This window comes from Eurosta solidaginis, chromosome 3 (assembly GCF_040869045.1).
Source record: "Eurosta solidaginis isolate ZX-2024a chromosome 3, ASM4086904v1, whole genome shotgun sequence".
In the NCBI taxonomy this organism is placed as follows: Eukaryota; Metazoa; Arthropoda; class Insecta; order Diptera; family Tephritidae; genus Eurosta; species Eurosta solidaginis.
In genome coordinates this window covers 159,551,527-159,574,850 of record NC_090321.1, presented here as the reverse complement: position 1 = coordinate 159,574,850, position 23,324 = coordinate 159,551,527, and the positions used below count along the sequence as shown (strand labels likewise).

Sequence of the window (23,324 nt, the reverse complement as noted above, 5' to 3'; positions counted from 1 at the left end):
CGCTCATGACCACATACAAAGCAATTAGCCAGCCGATTACGTGCTACGCGTCACCCATATGGTCGCCAAGCCTAAAAAGTACCCACTGGAAGAAACTACAGGCCTGCCAAAATACTGCTCTCAGAATCGCTACGGGCTGTCTTCTTATGTCCCCAGAACACCATCTGCATAATGAGGCGAGAATAATCCCCATCAGGGAGAGAAATGAGATGCTGACCAAACAGTTTCTGTTGAATACCCAGAAACCTGGGCATCCCAACAGACATCTGATTGACGAACCAGCACCGCCTAGGGGCCTAAGGAGTCATCTCCGTAAGCATTTTGAGGAAATACGGCACCTGAGAACCCAGCCGTATGAAGCGAAAAAACACAAGCAGGTCCTTGGTGAACTCCATAGACAGGCGTCGGACCTTTATGTCGGGAATTGCCCGGTGAATCCAGTACTTGAAGAAAAATATCCAGAACTCGCGGAAGAGGAACGCATACTCCCCAGGGAAACGCGTGTCACTCTTGCTCAACTTCATTCTGGATACTGTAACATGTTAAACTCTTACCTATCCAGAATCAACCCCGACATACAAAATGTATGCCCGCTTGCAATGTGTCCCCACATGACACCAACCATCTCTTTAATTGTAATGTGGAACCAACGCCTCTAACACCCCTTTCCTTATGGTCCCCCCCTGTTGAAACGGCAAGTTTCCTTGGACTTCCGTTAGAGGATATTGATGACAATTTGTGATCGGTCGCGGCTATTTGGTGGGGCGAGCATTGCTACAAAAACAACAACAACAACATGAGAGCCACGGCTCCTGGATCAGCGCCACGTCAAACGAACCCTCCTCAAGGGTTAGGAGGAGTTCGCTCGACGCCACTTTACTGTTTTGGAGGTTTATCTGTAGGACTCGCAGCACCATTGGGCTGTTTGTCCCCCTCCAGCACCTTCGTCGTGACGTCGTCGTCCTCCCCTTGCCCTTTTGGTTTAGAGTGTTCGAAGCCCCCTTCAGTCTCTTGTAACTGTTTTGCCGGGTGTTCCTCTGTGGGACTCACAGCACCATCTGGCTGTTATTCCTCTTCTAGCACTTTCGTGGTGAAGTCCACCTGTCTTTTTTCCCTTAAGCTTTTGAGGTCCTTTTCGACTTCGCCCACTTTCAGCGTGTTAGGATTTTTATCCTCGGGACTTCTTTTCCTAAGTCGCATATACATTTTGCCTGTACCAAAGGACATTTTTCCAAGCTGCGTGTACAATATATCCTCCACCTGCTTGTTTATTTGGAAGATGTAGAACTGACCTTCCTCCGTAGGCCTAGATACACTAAGTACCTTCGAATCCTGTGTCAGTATGTTCGGATTCTGATTCTGCAGAAGTCGCAGTGTATCCTCCGACTTCATCACGCAGGGTATCCATACCTTAACTTTTGGTACCGTGGGGATTTGCGCTTTATCTACCACCTCAAACCGCGCGTACGGTCCTTGCCTTTGGAGGTTTGGAACCACTTCCTCCAGCCACCGCAAGCTCGCGATGTTTTCGCACGCTATCATCTTCACACCATTATACCATCCCCCCGAATCAAAGGTTGGAATTGGCTTACTTGGTTGTTTCCGCATCATCTTAAGCATTAAGCTAATACGCTCCCTTTCTACAGATCTCCACCATTCAGTAGTCATCTGTCCAAAAGGACTGCTACGATCAACCAGTGCCACAGTCAATGACTGGAAAAAACCGTCCGCCACAGCAGCGCCCCTTACTGTAGTAAGGCCATCAATACTTCCCAAGGTGGCCCGGTATCGGGAAGGCACCGTTCGAATACATCCGAATTTATCCCCTGGCTGTAAATCATCCAATATGCACGGTCCGCATAACGCCCTGGATTAGGGGGTTGGCAGTTCTTGGTCACCGACATCCCGCCGCCCTCCTATGGGGCAAAACGGCATAGATGCCAGCCTTAACAGCTCCACCTCATAGTAGGGCGCTATAGAGATCGGCTAAGCCCTCACACCAACGACAAAGTGCCTACCCTAGTGAGGGTAGTTCTTACCCTAAATTTTTCATCACTTTTTCTGACCCTGTAGGGAATAAATAATTCACAAAGGCCCCAACCGACAGATTTTACGAAACTGCGTTTTTCACAAATTTTGATATCGTATATAAAAATACAACCTCAGTAAAAAATTTATAGTTTAGAACCTATAACGACGTAGTTATGCCACTTTTAAAAAGCCGTATCTGCAAGTTGTGAATGTGAAATTAAAACGATTTTTGTTTGTCCAATGAAATTTTATATTTGTTAGTTAGGCCCCTGAGAATTAAGCCAACGATTTGCAGTTGTTTTTGACCCTTCCTATGAAGGTTAAAGAACTCATTAGAATTAGTCTTAAGTGAACTTTTGCCACTCACATTCCCATGCTCACTGTTTCTGGTTTTTATAAGTCAAAGAATTCAAATCAAATCCAAACGTGGGTTAATCCAGCCTATGTACATACTTGCATGACTTAAATACAACTTTCGTGATATGAAACATCTTTAAACAAAATCCTTTGCAAGCGTACTTGTCACATCGCAAGTCATTTGCACTGTCTGCGAGTTGATTTCTTCCATGTACTTACTGCAACGTTCCATGTTCTCTAGCGTAGACTTTCTTGAATAGTCCATGTCCTCAATACGACAACGTTCTCTATGATTTATTTCCATTAATTTCTGAAATGCAAACAATTAAAAGAAATTATCATTCTTATTGTGGGGAATATTAGCAATTTCGATACATCCCTATGCCGCTAGTAAATAAATGCTGTACAATAATTAGGGCGTTCCAATGAGCGATCCAGCTCTGGATCACGCTCAAAAGTCATTGAAACGATGCGGATCAGTGCTATGAGAGTTGGCAGAACTCAACTAATCTGTACACATAATAGGGTGCCTGTAATTTTCACACTTTTTTGCCGAATCACTACATAAAATTTTACTTAAAAAGTTAAAACAAGTTTTCAAACTGATAACTAGTATTATTAGTTCTTTAAGCCATGCCACAAATGCGATAAATTTTCCATATAAAATTGTATGGGATTTCGCAAATAAAAAAGCTATAGTACCAATGCTTGACAATAGGGTCGTCCAAAAATCGGGAGTGGTACCAAAAGAAGCGTTTTGGACTAAATAACTATCGTAACAAGGCTAATATAAGAAATTTTACGTCTGTCCGGAGCAATTACACATTATGTTGTAGTTCTTGTATTTTTCAAATAAGAAATTTATAGTTTTTCTATCATAATTTAAAATGAATATAATGTAATTATTTTATGGCCTTAATAATTTATTTTCTGACTTAAGTAAACATTTATGGGTTGTCCAGTGGACAAAATTTGTTGAATATGGGATGCCCTAGTGCATATGTCTGTAAGTGCTACCAAGTACAGTGGGTATGCTGTCAAAATTTTGCACAAAAAACCAAATCAACAGCTCCTATTGATTCGAAATTGGTTCAGATAGATATCAGGATCAGCGGTATTGTTGCATGTGAATGTTAAATTTTTAACGGTATCTGCATCTGGTTTCTTTGAAACGCAAACAAGCAAAGCAAGTAATCACACATATATAAACAGCGGCTAAAAGCAAAGAAGAAACAAACAAGTAAGGAAGTCTAAGTTCGGGTGAAACCGAACATTACATACCCAGCTGTACACTTGAAATGCTGTTGTTGTATGTTTTGTGTGCTTAATAGTGTTACAAGGCTGCTCAATAATACATATACATATAGTTATATTCTGAACTAATTTTTCTTCGAGTTATGGCTACCGAAACATAGAAAATTGATTAGTCTTAAAAGGGGCGGTGCCACGCCCATTTTTTAATTTGAAGTTTTTCCTATTTATTGTTATAAATCCACATGGGAAATGAGATACCACTGATATAAAGCTCTTTTTTGCAAAGATATAACTTATTTTAATAGTCCACGACCCTTTTAAAAATCTTTTATATAAAAGTGGACGTCGTCCTTAACCGATTTCGTTAATTTTTCTTCAAAGCATTCCTTATAGTAAAGGCAACCCTCTGCCGAATTTTCTTACGATAGGTTTAACTATTTTTGATTTATGATTAATGATATTTGTAAAATTGATTTTATCAAAAGTGGGCGGTGCCACGCCCATTTAAAAAAAGATTTTCAAATTTGTATCAAGAGTCTCAATATCAGTCCACACGTCACATTTCAACATTCTAGGTGTATTATTTACTAAATAATCATGTTTTTTGTGTTTTCCAAAATGTTATATATATATGGGGTATTCCATCCCATTTCGACCAATTTTGAACCCGACCCCTTTAGAATTGGCTGAAAGTTTTTCTTCTTTTTCTAGCTTACGAAAGACGTTTTTCAAAAGTTTTTCAAATTTTTTCATCCAACTCAAAAAAGTTATGAATTTTTTAAAAAACACCGTTTTTGTTTTCAAAATGCTATAACTTTTTCAAAAATTGACCGTTTGGGATCTTTTTTTTTAATTTGTTTTTAAATGTACTTTTCGGAAAGAATTCAAAAAAATTTTTAAAGTTATGAATTTTTTAAAAAACACCGTTTTTGTTTTCAAAATGCTATAACTTTTTCAAAAATTGACCGTTTGGGATCTTTTTTTTTAATTTGTTTTTAAATGTACTTTTCGGAAAGAATTCAAAAAAATTTTTAAAGTTTTTTTTTGTAATTTTTAAGTTTTTCGAGATTTTTCGAATTTCGCCTTTTTTTCTCATAAAAAACTTCAATCAATTCTGCAATCATCCCCACTAATCCCGGAGTGGACCGAGAATTTTTTTTGTATTTTTTCTGAAAAGTACATTTAAAAACATATTAAAAAAAAAAATATCGCAAACGGTCAATTTTTGAAAAAGTTATAGCATTTTGAAAAAACATCGTTTTCCAACTCAAAATAAGTTTTAAATATTTAAAAAAAAACACCGTTTTGCTATAACTTTTTCAAAAATTTACCGTTTGGGATCACTTTTTTTTTAAATATGTTTTTAAATGTACTTTTCGGAAAAAATACAAAAAAAATTTTAAAGCTTTTTTTTTTTCAATTAAATAAAAGAAAAAAATGCTGGGCCACACTCCGTGATTAGTTGGGATGATTTCAGAATTGATTGAAGTTTTTTATGAGAAAAAAAGGGCGAAATTCGAAAAATCTCGAAAAACTGAAAAATTACAAAAAAAACTTTAAACATTTTTTTGTATTTTTTCCGAAAAGTACATTTAAAAACAAATTAAAAAAAAAAAAGATCCCAAACGGTCAATTTTTGAAAATGTAATCTTTTTTCTTTTTTATTGCTTAATGTATTTGTATTTAAATTAGTGTTAATAAGTATGTTTGCCGGTTTAAGTAAATCAATTGAAATATTTTTAATAGTATTTTTGTATTGAATTGTAAATGTTTTATGTTTCTTAGAGATAACTTCGAAAGGTCCTTCATACGGTGATTGTAAATTAGATTTACGAAGAATTTTAACAAAAACATATTCACAATTTTCTAATTTTTTAGGAAAGAAAAAGTTTTCTTTGTTATGATGAAAAACTTTAGAACGAACAAGCGAAAAATGTTCTCTTATTTTGTGAAGAGCATCATTAGAAAAATCATGTTCTTTATTACTATTGGAAACAATTAATTCACCAGATATCCTAAGTGTTTGGACATAAACAAGTACAGCAGATTAACATTTTAAATCTTCTTTAATAGAAGTTCGTAAACCAAGAAGAATGAATGGTAAAATGTCAGACCATTTGTCGATGGAATCTCTCTATCATGCCATTTGCTTGGGGATGGTAAGATGTATGAATTTTATGAGAACCTAAAAGTTTAGTTGATTCCGTAAAAAATTTTGAAGTGAATTGTGAACCTTGATCTACTGTAATATTCCATGGTATACCAAATCGTGGTATATAATTTTGAATAAAAGTTTTTACTATAGTATTTTTTAGAATGTCTTTAAGTGGATAAGCTTCAGGCCAACGTGAAAATTTGTCAACAATTTGTAAGATGGTAACTCTGAACACATAGCGAATTGTATTAGATTAGGTACTAGATTAAGAAATGTATGATATTAAAGATTATGGCAACTCTGTAAAGAAGAATATAAAAAGAGAAGAGGATGGTCGACTTCCGGTTGCGAAATATGGATTGATTGTGGACGACGAAAAGTGTGTTTTATTAACTCAATTAAAAAAAAAATAAATGTAAGGCGCGATAACCTCCGAAGAGATCTAAGGCCGAGCTTCTCTTCCAATTTGCGTCGTGCTCCTCTTGATTTTTCCCTACAAATTGGCTGGACGGGACCTACATGTTTTATGCCGACTCCGAACGGCATCTGCAAGGCAGATGAGTTTTCACTGAGAGCTTTTCATGGCAGAAATACAATCGGAGCGCTTGCCAGACACTGCCGAGGGGCGACCCCGCTTAGAAAAATTTTCTTCTAATTGAAAAATCTTATTTCTAAAATTTTGATGTTGCTTTGCCCGGGAGTTGAACCCAGGGCATACGGTGTGATAGGCGGAGCACGCTACCATCACACCACGGAGGCCGCTAAAATAAGTAAATATATTGGTCAAGTTTTACAACTCAGGTGTGTAAGCACCCAGTGAACAAACTACTATATTATTTTGCAATGGCCGATGCCATAGAAGATATAATCAAAATTTTAATGGAAAACAACGTGGAGTTCCCTACTACTGCCATAACAGCACAAGTACGCTGCCTAATGATGAATATATTGGGCCTAAAAGACGACAATAATTCGAATATAGTAGGTGCAGGCAATTCTATTGACATTTTTTCTGCTGCACCCAACAAGGTAACCTCCACTGGTGCCACTGCCGTTCCTGCTGCTCATGCTGCCGCCGCAGTCATTTCTGTTGCCGTCGCCGCCGCCACTGCCGTTCATGTTGCCTCTACTACCGACGTTGCCGTTCCGGCTACCTTTGTAAATACCGCCGCTGATGATTTCACAGAATTAAATGTTTCAGTTATCACTCCTGCTCCTCATACTGCCGCCACAGTGATTTCTACCAAATATTATCGAAAATAAAGATGTAGCAGGGACGAAAAATCGTGTGAAGCAAGCTTCACAAAACTTCTAGTAGGTCACATTCACCACTTATCACAGCAGAATTTGTTAACTACCACTGTCTGTATTTGTTATTTAATAATTATTTGTACACTTTTTATTCAGGTAATGTGTTCAGAATTTTAACTTTTACTCTCTAAAACTCCAATCAGTGTATTTCTGTGCTTAAATTGTGTTAAAGTTTTTGGTGTGGTGAAAGTGACCTACTAGAATTTTGTTACGCTCCGCTGCTTTCCACCGAAGTTTGCGCCTGCAACATCTTTATTTTCGATAATCCTTGTTTCTACTACCGCTAACGCCGCCACTGCCGTTCCAGCTAACTTTATTAATATATCTGCCGATGATTTCACAGAATTAAATGTTTCGGTTGCCATTCATACATGTTCAGCCGCCGTTTTTAAATCTGCTGCTTCAGCTGTAAATACACGTAAATGTAAATGGGACAAAAAGAGGGAATTCCTGCACTTCTATGTCCTTTCGATGCAGGCGATGGCCAAATAGCTGTTGCAACTACAAAAGCAAAAACAGCAAGGAAATAATGTTACTGGTGAAAACGACAAAGATGGTGATGGTGAGGAAGATAGTGATGATAATGATAACGACGATGACAACGAACGACGACGATGATGATAATGATGGTGATAATGATGATGATGACAACGACGATGACAATGAAGATAGCGACGACGATGATGATAATGATAATGATGGTGATATTGATGACGATGATGATGATGATAACGACGATGAGAAAAAAGATGACGACGACGACGATGATGATAACCACTCATGTAGCGATGAAATAAAGGCATTCAATTTAGTAAGTATCACCTTCAGGATAGATAATAAGTTTATGTCCGACAATTTTTTCCTCTGGCTGATACCGGTAGTCCGGTTAGTTTTATTCGGGAAACATATGTTCCGAAACAACTGCTGGAAAATCAAGTCGCAAGATATCCCGCAAAATTTAAAGGCATCGGAGGAAAAAATATTTGTTGTGTAAACTTTGATAAACAAAGAAGTAAAATTGAATTGAATAACATATCAGATAATGACATGGTCGTTCCAGTTATTTTGGGACGTGATTTTCTTATTACGTTTAATATTAAGTTAACGGAGGTTAAGACAAAAATGTATGAAATTTTTGGATTTAAGACATAAAAACAAATTAAATATTTCTAAAGTTCACCAAATTGTAGCTGATACCAAAGCACACTCTATCATGGTGCACTCAAACACCTGATAGAGATGTGGAGGAACCAGAATAATATTTGTTAGAAATTAAGTTATACTGTATCGAGGTCGATTACAGTGTCAGATTGGCCGAGCTGTAACTCTGAACACAAATAGCGAATTGTATTAGATTAGGTATTACATTAAGAAATGTTCGACAGTTAAAATAGAAATTAAGTTATAATGTATCGAGGTCAGTAGTATGGAAAAGGTGATTCTAGCCCAAATGGTGAAAGGAAAAATGTGAAAGGAAAACTATATACATACTGACATACATCTATATGTGTGTGTGTGTGAGCATTCAAAAATTTCGTTGCCTACATTTAGGCGCATACGTTCTTTCGGTTTCTGTTTTGGCTGATCTATAAGAAAAAGTTTCGATCTTTTTGTAGCTGATCATTCAACAATTTCGTTGCCTAAATTTAAGCGCATACGTTCATCAATACAGGAGAGTATCGAGTTCAGATTTTTAAAGGGGCTCAGATTTTTACAGAGCCCCTCGACTCTTGGCGCTCCGATATATTTTTTTAAATATGAAGATTGAACATTTTATTTGTCTTTTTATTATGTTTTAAGCTTGTGTGTACATATATGTATGTTGAGGATATCAACATACCACAAAATACATACCGATGGACACATCCATCCATAAACGTATATTTAGAAAGATAAGGGCTTCTTGTCTCATTGTATATAAATTGGACATCTTTTCGGTAAAAAAAAATATAGCAAATTGTTTAAAGCAGCTCAGCACTCATCTATATTTCAAGGATAATCATTTTATAAGGATTTTCAACCGTGTTTAACCAGGAACACGTCTAATAAACAGTAACAAACTATAATACTTACACAGCATTACTTCTCTAACACCGCTGCTTATTTTAGGCATATTCCATATTATGAATTAAGCTCTTAAGGATTTAAAATCAATTTCAAAGGAAAAAAGCTCAAAAAGCCAATTAATAAAAAAATAAAAACGTATTCATGTAGTTTTTGTGAAAAGATATATACTCGGAAGATTACAATAAAACATCAAGTTATAAAAAAAAACCATTTTTTGTGAGCACTGTAAAATTCAAGTGGAGAAAATGTATGGACAGCACACGTGAGAACAAATATACATAAAAAAATTGTATGTATAATGTAAATAGTAATGTTAAATGCATTAACGCTATGTTTAATATTCGTATTGAAACATACGTTTTGGAAAACCATCAACCCAATGATTTAATTGTTGAACGTTTTTTTGAAAAAAATTTTAACGAATTATTTGAACTTTTACAGAAATCTATAGAAAAGCATGAAAGCATCAAATTTAACTCTGAATTATTTTTTAAATATATTCAAATAAAAGAAAATATTGAAAAATTTGCTATAATGTCACACCAAACATTAATGACTGAAGCATTTATGGAGAACAATAATCGTTAGCTTAATGTGAAAATGTGCTCAGTCACTTTTTTTGAAAAATTGTATTTTAGTGCAGTTTTAAAACTGAATTCAAAATACAGCGATCGCAAGAAAAAAATATTTTAATTTTTAATTTTTACGTGCTGTTTGCAATGATGTGTAAATGTGCTGAGTTGTCAACTGTTCAAAAAAAGTGTGCTAAGTCAACCAGTCAATAATATCAATCTGAATTACTAGTCATTTCTTTGCGCGCATTTGATTTACTTATTTAATTCATTCAGTCTAAAAGCAAAGAGTATATATGTATTTGTTAAGAGGCGTCACTCGATACTTTTGTTGTTGCCAAAGCAACCCTGTTATGTCGAATGTGATTCCCAAGGAAGTTTTCTTTAGTTTTCTTTAACTGCATCCTATATATTTATGCGGTGAAGTGACTTTGCATAATTACGATTTTTGGAAATAGAATTAATTAATTAATTTAATACAATCAATAAAATAAACACAAATACCCCCAGAAAATGTATAGAAGGGGTTTTTATAAATACATCTGACAAAAAAAAAGCAGCGACTACCTTGAGAAAACATCGAGTAATTTGTCAAAGTATGCGTTCTGACGGCTCTTATTAATATATACTCTTTCCTAAAAGTAAATGCTTTGTTGTTGTTATTTTTGTTGTTGTTGCATTAACGATAAAGACACTCCCCGAAGGCTTTGGGCCGATGTTGATAGTCCTTTGCCGCATATAGATCCGGTACGTTCCGGTAACAAAGCACTATTAAGGTCCGACCATCTCGGGAACGATTTATATGACCACATTAAACCTTCTAGGCCATCCCGTCCTCCCCACCCCCTAGTTCCATGAGGAACTTGGGGTCGCCAGAGCTTCGGCTGTCAATGAAACAGAATTCGCCACGGGTAGGTGAGGTTGGCAATTGGGTTGGAAGGCTATATTTTGCGCTGGGAACCCTTGAGAGGGTTGCCTACACAACCCCTTGAAATTGGATTCACCCAATTGAGACATACCTTTGGTGTTTGGTAAATGCTTTGCGCTGACCATAATCTACTTCAATTCTTACATGTCGATAATTACATGCTTTGTTACAGACTAGTTAAAAATAGAAAACAATTCAAGCTTAAACTTATCGGTTTGCTAGATGTATAGTCCTAGTTATAGGTTCATTCATAGCATAATTCGTTTTGTTAGTTATTTAGATAAATAATCTATTATGCCGAAGATCACGCATTGGAATATATGGAATGAACAAATTAGATAAATCAGAGCAATTCATGCTAACGTTTATTACATTATAGGCAAGCATGAGTGAGATTGAGTTGTTCTGTCATGCAAAGCCTGAAGACCAAGCAATTTGCATCTGCTGCTATATGATGGGAGGCCGTCTGGCCAGTGAAGCATACGTAAAGCAATTTTTGTAAACATTTTTTGAACTCTCTCAGTTTTATAGGAGTTAGATTCGTAGAGGGGATTCCATATTATTGAGCAATATTCAAGACGACTTCTGACCAAAGATATATAAAGTGTCTTCAACGTCATAGGCTCCTTAAAACCACTGGTGTTACGTCTACTGAACCAAACCATTGCAACAAATTTTGAAACAACGAAGTCAATTATACTAGAAAAAGAGAGTTTGGAGTTAAAAATTACACTCAAGTCTTTATTCTCTTGACAACGATTAGGAGATTTAGTATTTAGTTTGTAGATAAAGTATGTGGCAGTCGTCTTTTTGGAATAAGACACAACACAGTATTTGTTTGAATTTAAATATAAATTATTGTCTGCGCACCATCCGGCAAAAAAGTCCATATCAGAACCGTTAGAAATAGTTTGACAAATAAATAGTATTTTAGTGTTTTATTTCAATCATCAAAGGTGAGGAGTGATGGGAAAACATATTGAGTAGAAAGTGCTAAGTCAGGAGAAAAAATTTGTTATGAGTGCGGAAATGATTTTTGTTTATCTTTTTCAAAGCTTCTACACTCAAAAGCATTGCGGTTAAGGTATCCTCTTCCACAGTTTTGAAAAAAGAAGGTTATTTCAAAAGTTATTCATTTTTTTTCGTCTCCTGTAAAATACGAAAAAGTTGACTTAGCACATTTTCACATTAAGCTAACGTAATGTTGTTGATATAATTAAGGAAAAGTTTAGTAAATTAATTAAAAAAATGAAAACATTTCAAGAGCGAGATAGTGGTTGGAGTCTAAGTGAAATTATTCATCTAGAAGTAAACAAAAATAAATACCAACCAATTCGAGGTTCATTATGTATACCACTACCAAAAGTAATAGCAGATAAAAAAAGCTTGTATTAATATTGCTAACAATGATATATATTGGTTTAAACGGGCCATAACTTCATCTCTTTACCAACCGTCAAAAAATGGACAAAGGTGTTCTTCATATCACATTGGAAATATCCAAGATTCCATTATAACTTTAATTAATGATAAAGTACTCAATTTTGCCTTTTTATTTGCTGGCTCGAGGTCATATAAATAAAAACATGGTGTTTATATTTGTGCCAATATATTTCGATTACACATCGGTAATCGCCTTCAGGGCGAACTAACAACGAACATGAAAATTTAAATTTCCCATTACAAATAAAAATATTGAAATATTTGAATCAAATAATCCAGATATTAGTGTAAATGTGTTTGGTATAGAAGACAATTTAGTAGTAGGGCCCTTTTATTTAACAAAAGAAGAAAAATCGCATCACATTAATTTTATTTCTTTATACAGTGATGATTTCAATGAAAGCCATTATATTTGGATAAAAAATTTAAGTAGATTAATGACGCATCAAGTTACAAGACATTGGAATAAATTTTATTTTTGCAATACATGTCTAATACATTTTGATAAGGAAGAAAAATTACTAACCCATAAAATCACTGTAGAAAAATTGTAACACCGTTGTCTTCACCTGAGAAAAGAATACTAAAATTTGAAAATTTCAAAAAACAATTAGATGTACCACCACCAAACCAATAGATATTCAATTTTCTAGTAGGACTCAATGTATACAAGAACATATTCCTTATGCCTATTGTTATTTTATTAAGTGCTCATATAATAACCACCATTTTTTAAAACTATTTTCGATGATGTTTTAGATTTTTACCACCTATATTTGAGTAAAACAGTTAGAATGCATCCATTAACTACCGACCAATTTAGACGTCAAAACGAGGATATACATATTTGTGGAATGGAACTTTTATTAAATGATAGGGTAGCAGACCATTGTCATTTAACTGGTGAATATAGAGGTCCAGCACAAAATAAATGTAATTTGAATATCAGATATCAAATTTTATTCCAATATTTTTTCATAATTTATCTAAATATGATTGTCATTTATTTATTAAAAAGTTGTCATCTGTAGAGGGGGATATATAGATATTATTCCCTTAAACAAAGAGTTGTATATTTCAATATCAAAGAGAATATATAGTAATAATAAAGATACCATTGAACTTAGGTTTTTAGATTCATTTCGATTCATGTCTTCTAGTTTTGACAGTTTAGCTAAGAATTTGAATAATAATGATTTAGAAATAACAAAGGCTTATTTCCCTAACGATCATCACTTTTATTTAATGAAACGTAAATGTATTTTCCCATATGACTACTTAGACTCAGAAGAATGTCTCAACGAAACACAATTACCTAATCGTTCACATTTCTTTAATAAATTATCAAATGAATCATGTAGTATCAATGATTATCAGAATGCACAAAATGTTTGGACAACATTTAATTGTTCCAATTTATTAGATTATTTATTATTATATCTAAAAGTAGATGGGCTACCCCTCAGTGACATTTCTGAAAATTTTAGAAAATTATGTAAAGGAATTTATCGACTAGCCCCTTGTCAATATTATACATCTCCAGGATTATCTTGAGACGCAATGCTCAAAATAACTAGAATAGAATTATAATTGTTTACTGATGAAAACATGCTAATTTTATATTGTCGGGAATTAGGGGCGGGATTGTTCAATGTTGCAAACGGCGTTCAGTTGCTAACAATAAATTTCAATTTCAATTTAAATTTATTATTTATACGCAAGTAAGTATAGTATAGCAGTTAAAAAAGGTATCAACATACTTAAAAAAAAGAATCCGCAGTCATTTAATGAGGCCTATAACATTTCTAAGAATGCTATAGAGTCTAGCTTTAAAAATAAAAAAAATTAATACCGAGAATAATTCCAGTCCCAAAAATTGGCGGAATTTTACCACTACTTCCGATTTTAACAGCGTTAGGTGCACTTGGTGGTATAGCATCTGGTGGATCAGCTAAAGCAAAAGTTTTTAATGATAACAGGAATGGAAAGGAGCAATTGGCTGAGGCTAGGCGTCATAATAGATATATGGAATCAATCGCTATGGGGGAGGGTTTATTCCTCAAACCGTATAGAAGGGGATATGGGTTATTTTTAAGACCCTATCCAAAAAACTAATAAAAAAACCTACCCAAAGACCGTTAACAGATGTAGATTTAATAAAATATTGCAAACATCTTAAACATTTCAGAGGAATTTTTATGCGAAATTCCCTAACGAATAAATCGAAATCTTAAGAATGTGGAATTCTTAATTTAGACGATGCTGATGGTCCTGGCACTCATTGGGTAGCATACTATAAAAACAAAATTTATGAAGAATATTTTGATAGTTTTGGAAATTTACAGCCACCGATTGAACTGATTAATTATCTGAAGCCACCAATACATTACAATTATGAGCAGAAACAAAAATACAACACAGTAATATGTGGTCAATTATGTTGAAAATTTTTATTTAATAAAAATAAATTATATAAAATATAAATTGTATATTTTTTCTTAAATGTATTACAGTAAAGTACTACTATAAGGTTTCGAAATGACAATAAGCATAAGTATCAATATGATTTTCCCGTACAATTCGCTTACCATCCATATTGCTTAGAGCTACTTTATAAATATTTTGTGTATATCCGTATGTAATTTAGATCTAAATGTATACATTGATGCATTATACAATTTATTTTCCAACATTCATTTTCTAAAATCACTTAAACTCAATGTAGCTTTTTTATTCCTTTAATTTTTCTAGTTTCATTTATATCGCTATCCATTCTAAATTAATAGATTTTCGCTCTTAAACCTAAAAATTATTTTATTAACTTCCCATTACATTCATCCTTCATCATACCTAGAACCTTCTTATTCAACTGAGGAAAATTAAAAATATTTTCTATTGGATATGAGGATGTGCAGAAAAATGTTGAAATATCATCACGAATATAATTATAAAAGTCATCAGTTTGAATATCATAAATGAATGAATCAGTATCCATATAATTCAAAGCAATATTATTTTTATATTTCTCTTTGATATAATGATAATGGAAACTATACATTTTAAATTTAGAGAGTTCTAATACGGTAAAACCAATATGTATCGGTTTATTGTACAGAGTTCACACTTGTTTCAGTTGAATCGCTATTAAATTATTAGAAAATTTGCTTAGACTATGGAAACTTGGTTTTGCTATTAAGGCCTTAGCACCTAATTTTTTCCTACCTCTTCCCCCAATATTAATATTTTCCCAATCTAACTAATACTACTACTAACTTAACATCTACTCTTTTATCTACATTTTCCATAGTTTTCCCATACACAGCATTATTCAATAATTTAAAGAAATTTTCTTCAAACTTATTTGCTGCTAATGTTCTATGATAATTATTTAAACCAATATATTTTTTTAACCAATCTGATTGATTAAATTGTAGAATTCTATGAATTTTCTTTAATACAAGTCCATGTTTAATACATTGTTGTAAATTTCTATAATGAATAATATATTTTATTTTGTTTCTCAAATCACCTATCAACTTTGAGTTTTTTATTGCGCCAACTTTTTTATTTTCAAAACAAAATGGTAAATCATTATGAATATTGTGATCGGTTATGGGATAATCTAAATCTACTTCTAATATGTATCTGACTAAAGAATCTTCTGGTATGCTAAAAACGTTAAACTCCTCTACGTTTTCAATCCATTCAAAATTATTATGAGGGAGATATTGTGACATAGCATAACCATATAAATTATTAACATCTAAATAAATTATATAATTCGAAGACTTAGTCGCATCGCAATCACTTAAATATTTATTGTTAGCAACTGAACGCCGCTGTTGTCCAAACATTTTGTGCATGCTGATAATCATTGATACTACATGATTCATTTGATAATTTATTAAAGAAATGTGAACGATCAGGTAATTGTGTTTCGTTGAGACGTTCTTCTGAATCTAAGTAGTCATACGGGAAAATATCTTTACGTTTCATTAAATCAAGGGAAATAAGCCTTTGTTATTTCTAAATCATTATTATTTAAATTCTTAGCTAAACTGTCAAAACTAGAAGACATGAATCGAAATGAATATAAAAACCTAAGTTCAATGGTATCTTTATTATTAATATATATTCTCTTTGATATTGAAATATACAACTCTTTGTTTAAGAGAATAATATTTATATCACCCTCTACAGATGACAACTCTTTAATAAATAAATGACAGTCATATTTAGATAAATTATAAAAAAATATTGGAATAAAATTTGATATCTGATATTCTAAATTACATTTATTATGTGCTGGACCTCTATATTCACCAGTTAAATGACAATGGTCTGCTACCCTATCATTTAATAAAAGTTCCATTCCACAGATATGACAAACTATATCCTCGTTTTGACGTCTAAGTTGGTCGGTATTTAATGGATGCATTTTAACTGTTTTACTCAAATATAGGTGGTAAAAATCTAAAACATCATCGAAAATAGTTTTAAAAAATGTTGGTTATTATATGAGCACTTAATAAAATAACAATAGGCATAAGGAATATGTTCTTGTACACATTGAGTCCTACTAGAATTTTGAATATCTATTGGTTTGGTGGTGGTACATCTAATTGTTTTTTGAAATTTTCAAATTTTAGTATTCTTTTCTCAGGTGAAGACAACGGTGTTACAATTTTTTTACAGTGCTTTTTATGGGTTAGTAATTTTTCTTCCTTATCAAAATGTATTAGACATGTATTGCAAAAATAAAATTTATTCCCATGTCTTGTAACTTGATGCCTCATTAATCTACTTAAATTTTTTATCCAAACATAATAGCTTTCATTGAAATCATCACTGTATAAAGAAATAACATTAATGTGATGCGATTTTTCTTCTTTTGTTAAATAAAAGGGCCCTACTACCAAATTGTCTTCTATACCAAACACATTTACACTAATATCTGGATCATTTGATCCAAATATTTCAATATCTTTTATTTGTAATGGGAAATTTAAATTTTCAAAATTGAGTACTTTATCATTAATTAGTTATAATGGAATCTTGGATATTTCTAATGTGATATGAAGAACACCTTTGTCTATTTTTTGACGGTTGGTAAAGAGATGAAGTTATGGCCCATTTAAACCAATATATATCATTGTTAGCAATATTAATACAAGCTTTTTTATCTGCTAATACTTTTGAGTGGTATATATAATGAACCTCTAATTGGTTGGTATTTATTTAAGTTTACTTCTAGATAAACAATTTCAGTTAGACTCGAACCACTATCTCGCTTTTGAAATGTTTTCATTTTTTTAATTAATTTACTAAACTTTTCCTTAATTATATCAACATTATTGTTCTCCATAAATGCTTCAGTCATTAATGTTTGGTGGAACATTAGAGCAAATTCTTCAATATTTTCTTTTATTTGAATATATTTACAAAATAATTCAAAGTAAAATTTTATGCTTTCATGCTTTTCTATAGATTTCTGTAAAAGTTCAGATAATTCGTTAAAATGTTTTTCAAAAAAATGTTCAACAAGTAAATCATTGGGTTGATCGTTTTCCAAAACGTATGTTTCAATACGATTATTAAACATAGCGTTAATATGTACATTTAACATTACTATTTACATTATACATAAATTTTTGTTATGTATATTTGTTCTCATGTGTGCTGTCGATACATTTTCTTTCACTTGAATTTTACATTGCTCACAAAAAATGGGGGGTTTTTTTATAACTTGATGTTTCATTGTAATATGTATATCTAAACTCCTCTTCCGAGTATATATCTTTTCACGAAAACTACACAGATACATTTTTATTTTTTTATTAATTGGCTTTTTTGAGCTTTTTTCCTTTGAAATTGATTTTAAATCCTTAGAGCTTGATTCATAATAACCAGCGGTGTTAGAGAAGTAATGCTGTGTAAGTATAATAGTTTATTACTGTTTATTAGACGTGTTCCTGGTTAAACACGGTTGAAAATCCTTATAAAATGATTGTCCTTGAAATATAGATGAGTGCTGAGCTGCTTTAAAAAATTTACTACATTTTTTTTTACCGAAAAGTTGTCCAATTTATATACCATGAGACAAGTAGCCTTATTTTTCTAAATGTACGTATATGGATGGATGTGTCCATCGGTATGTATTTTGTGGTTTGTTGATATTCTCATATACATATATATGTAAGTATGTACATACAAACTTATAACCTAATAAAAAGACAAATAAAATGTTCAATCTTCATATTTAAAAAAATTTATAATTTATATGCTGTCATGTTTAAGGAGCCCAAATGGTTGTAATCAATGTGAGAACACGTTTTATTAAAATACAAAATTTTGTGATAAAAAATCACAAGTTCATTATAAATATGCCCTTTAGTTAATTATGCAATTCTCACGTACTTATATGTGTAAGTATGTACATACAAACTTACAACCTAATAAAAAGACAAACAAAATGTTCAATCTGCCCCTACGGGTGCACAACTGGTCCTTTTTGTAGACGAAAGGGGATGTGCGGGGGGGGTTAAGGAATGGGGATGGGTGGTATATTGGAGCGCCAAGACAAAGTCGAGGGGCTCTGTAAAAATGTGAGCCCCTTTAAAAATCTGAACTCGATACTCTCCTGTATTGATGAACGCATGTGCCTAAATTTAGGCCACGAAATTGTTGAGTGATCAGCTACAAAAAGCTCTAAGCTTTTTCTTATAGATCAGCCAAAACACAAACCGAAAGAACGTATGCCCTAAATGTAGGCAACGAAATTGTTGAATGCTCACACACACACACTCACATATATGTATGTCAGTATTTACATAGTTTTCCTTTCACCATTTGGGCTAGAATCCCCTTTTCCATACTACTGAGGTCGATACAGTGTCAGGATGGCCGAGCTGTAAGATGGTAACACTGAACAAATAGCGAATTGTATTAGATTAGGTACTAGATTAAGAAATGTACGATATTGAAGATTAAGGCAACTCTGTAAAGGAGAATACAAAAAGAGAAGAAGAGGATGGTCGACTTCCGGTTTTGAAATATTGATCGATTGTGGACGACGAAAAGTGTGTTTTATTAAATCAATTGCATCTCCGCTAAAATAAGTAAATATATTGGTCAAGTTTTACAAACTGTTAAAATATAACAAATTTTCATTTGAAACTAGAAGAGGTCCAACAATATCCATATGAATATGTTCAAAACGACCTGATGGTATTTGAATTTTTTTAATAGTAGATTTAGTATGTCTTGAAATATTGGATTTTTGACAATTAATGCAAAATGAAGTCCAATCGTTAATTTCTTTACGCATGTTGGGCCAATAATATTTATTTTGAATTAATTTTCTAGTTGTTCTTATACTTGGATGAGATAGTGAGTGAATTTTGTCAAATATAATTCTTCTCATGGCGGCCGCCGTGGTGTGATGGTAGCGTGCCCCGCCTACCACACCGGATACCCTGGGTTCAAACCCCGGGCAAAGCAATATCAAAAATTTTAGAAATAAGGTTTTTCAATTAGAAGAAAATTTTTCTAAGCGGGGTCGCCCCTCGGCAGTGTTTGGCAAGCGCTCCGGGTGTATTTCTGCCATGAAAAGCTCTCAGTGAAAACTCATCGTTCGGAGTTGGCATAAAAATCATGTAGGTCCCGTCCGGCCAATTTGTAGATTCTAAATTTATATCTTGAGTTGAAATTGCATTTATTTTTGGAATACGGGAAAGTATATCGGCAACTATGTTGTCTTTTCCACGTATATATTGTATATCATTTGTAAATTGAGCAATATATTCAAGATTACGCAGTTGACGAGGAGATCTATCCACTTTAGAATTTAGAACATGAGTTAAAGGTTTATAATCAGTATAAATTGTAAAAGTTCTACCTTCAAGAAAATGTTTAAAATGTTTAACTGAATTATAAATTGCCAAAAGTTCACGATCAAATGTTGAATATTTAGTTTCTGTTGTAGTTAATTTTCTTGAAAAATAAGCTAACTGCTCCAATAGCAACATTTGATGCATCTACTGCTAATGATGAAGTTCCATTTTTGTTGAAATGTGTAAGTAAAGTATTTTTAGCAAAAATTTTTTAACATTTTCGAAAGGTGTTGTGGTTTCATTTGTCCAATTTTTGAGTTTGTTTTTAATTGCATGTTTATGTTTGTTTGTTTAATGGTGTGTTCAATTTATTTATTATTTAAGAATTCATGAGCTTAACACCGACTTATATTAATTGAATATTCAATTATGGTTTTTCTAGAATAAACTGAAAAGAAAGAAAAATCTACATACACATAAATTAATATAGAGACAGAATGTCTCAAATGTGTTGTTAGTGTAGAAATGAGATAAACTGAATTAAGCAAGGAAAGAAATACAAGCAGGATAGCTTAGTGGTTAAGGCAACTGCAGTTTCACCGTGTGATTCGCGGTTCGAATCTCGGTGAAACCTTTGATAACATTACGAAATTGCCTGATGATGATTACGTGGCGGTTTTCGAAATGGTACCATCGCAATATGCCAGTAAATGTTTCTTTCTTTCTTTTCAGTTTCTCTTAGAAAAACATAATAATTGAATATTCAATTTTTAATTGCGTTAACATTTCATGTAGTCGACTAAGTTCTGTTTCTAACATTTTAATATATCTGTGATAGTAATTTACCATACCTAAAATTTTTTTTTACTTATTTATAGAAATTGGTTTTTCTAAATTTGTTATGATTTCAATTCGATCTAAAGATGGTTTAATGCCTTCGCCTGACATTTCACACCGAGAGTACATTTTGAAGGTTTGATATTTAAATTATATTCTGCAAGTCTTTTGAAAACTGGTCTTAAATGATTTATATGTTGATCTTCATTATCACTGGCAATAAGAATGTCATCAGTGTATGTAAATACAAAATCTAAATCAGAAAATACTTCACTAATAAAGCGTTGGAAAGTTTGAGCACTGTTTCGTAAACCGAAAGGCATTCTTACGAATTCAAAATTTCCCAAAAGGGGTAGTTATTGCTGTTTTATGAATGTCTTCTACTGCCATTGGAATTTGGTGGTAAGCACGTACAAGATCAATTTTTGAAAAAAAAATTTTGTTTTTTAAATATGTAAAATACCTTTTGTTTCCATCCTGTGAGCCGTATGGTGTCTCACTCTATTAGTGTAATTGGGTTCACAGGGAATACAAGGAAATTAATGAAGTAGATTTGTAAATTTATTTTAATTAGAAGATCCAGCAATTTTAATTTTTGTAGTAGAATCCATTATTTCTTTATTTTTTATATTGACAATAATTCCGAATTTTTCTAAAAAGTTTGCTCCTAAAATGGGTGTGTCAATGTTTGCAATAATGAATGGAAATTCAAAGTCTCTTCTTAAACCTAAATCAATTTTAAGTAGTTTTGTACCGAAAGTTTTAATTGAAGAACCGTTTGCTGCAGTCAAAGTAAGATCCGAATTTATTTTATAAATTTTAAATTTAGAAAAAGGAATAACTGATACACCTGCGCCGGTATCGATAAGAGAATTAAGTTTATTGAATTTATCAAATATGGATAGGCGACGAGTAGGTTTAATAATAGTTCCATTATCCGTCACCGTCATAATCATATATGTAATAATCCTATATTGATACAAAAGGCTTGGTACATTCCCAAACATCACAGTGCAGATATATTGCTGTTTAAACGTTTTTGTTTTTGTATTCAATAATCGAATGTACCTATATTTAAATTTTTTCTTGTCACCTTATGCTGCTACAATCGCAAAAATTTTATAGGCTGTCTTGTTTCGATTTCGAATTCAAAACACATTAAGATCATTTTCCATTAGCAATATAGGAGTATTACATATATGGTCATAATGGATTGTTTCAGTTTAAATTTTGTTCGGAATTTGAATTATGATTTTGATTAAAATTACATGAGGATATACATTTAAGAGCGTTATTCTTCAATTTTTTCTGATACCAAAAAATATTTTGAATTAAAATTTCGATTTTTAGAAAAATTTCTGGATCTTGGAAAATTTCGAGATTAAGACTGTGTGCTAAATACACAAAAAACCTAAATACTGGAAACTGTCGGCAAGGCAGTGCAAAAGAAAAATTTAGAATTTATATGAGCATACTTTTCAACCTAAATTCAAATGTCAAATTTCAAAAACAAAAATATTGATTTTTCAATATTGTATATGCAAATAAATGGCTCTTGTCCATTCAATTTAAGTAAATCATAGATCATAGAGCCATCATCCCTGCTGCGATTAAAGTCCGATCGATTGTACGTGATGGTGAGCTCGATTTTGTTCAAGAATTGGATCCTTCTCAAATATGGACCGCAATTTGAACATATTTTGCAGCCAAGTGCACTAATTGGCCTAAAGAAGTTATTGGAGGCGTACCAACATCATGGTATTGAATTCGAGACTGTGGAAAAGGTCATTGTGCACGTGCTCCACTATGTTCGAATAAAAGCCTTATAAAACGGAGCCACTGTATTTTCTTGAACTGCTATCTTGGGATAGGTACTTACCGCGGACCCTAATTGACCTCTGTTCTTTTTAAGCGTGAAAACGCATCAAAAATACCAAATTTCCGGTATTGTTATTATTTTCTTAGCAGAAATAAACAATTTAGGTTTTCAAATCAACTCGCACAGTTTTGACAGCTTTTTCCTAAATTATTGCAGTGCCGGAAAGTTCCAGTGGAATATTAGTTAAGGTACCTAAAATTTAGCCGAACTCGCATCCAGCCTTAGATCTACATATCTCTTTCATTAGATCTGGAACGAATTTGTAATTGATTAATATCATTGGAAATTTTATTTAACTTTTGATAAATAGTTAATTCAGTTAAATTTTTAACGCATTGTTCTAAAATATTTTTATACTCGAAACTACAGGAGATTTGGAAGAATGAGGTTTGTTGATTAAATCAAACAATTTGTCAGCCAAAATAATTACTTCATCTTTATTTTGATTGTTACTAGAAGTTAAATGAATTTGTATTTCTTGTGGCAATTTACGAATTCATAATTTGAAAAGCAATTCTTGACTTACAATGGAGTCAGAACCAATAAGAGATTTCCTAAATCTGAATACTTCAGATGGGGAATGATCACCAAGTTCAGTTTTTGAAAATAATTGTTCTAATCGTTTTTCTTCACTAAGAGAAAATCTTTCGCATACATT

The 23,324-nt window shown here is 32.7% G+C and overlaps 1 protein-coding gene across 4 annotated transcripts in view; it reads right to left on the bottom strand.

Annotated features, from left to right (window-relative positions):
• The window catches only part of Nnf1a, a 260,842-nt gene that overhangs the window by 122,236 nt on the left and 115,282 nt on the right, over window positions 1–23,324 (bottom strand). For all 4 annotated transcript variants that reach the window (XM_067773513.1, XM_067773511.1, XM_067773512.1 and 1 more), the window contains exon 4: window positions 2,608–2,698. In XM_067773513.1, the coding sequence (XP_067629614.1) occupies window positions 2,608–2,698 (91 nt within the window). The remainder of the gene's footprint in view (window positions 1–2,607; window positions 2,699–23,324) is intronic.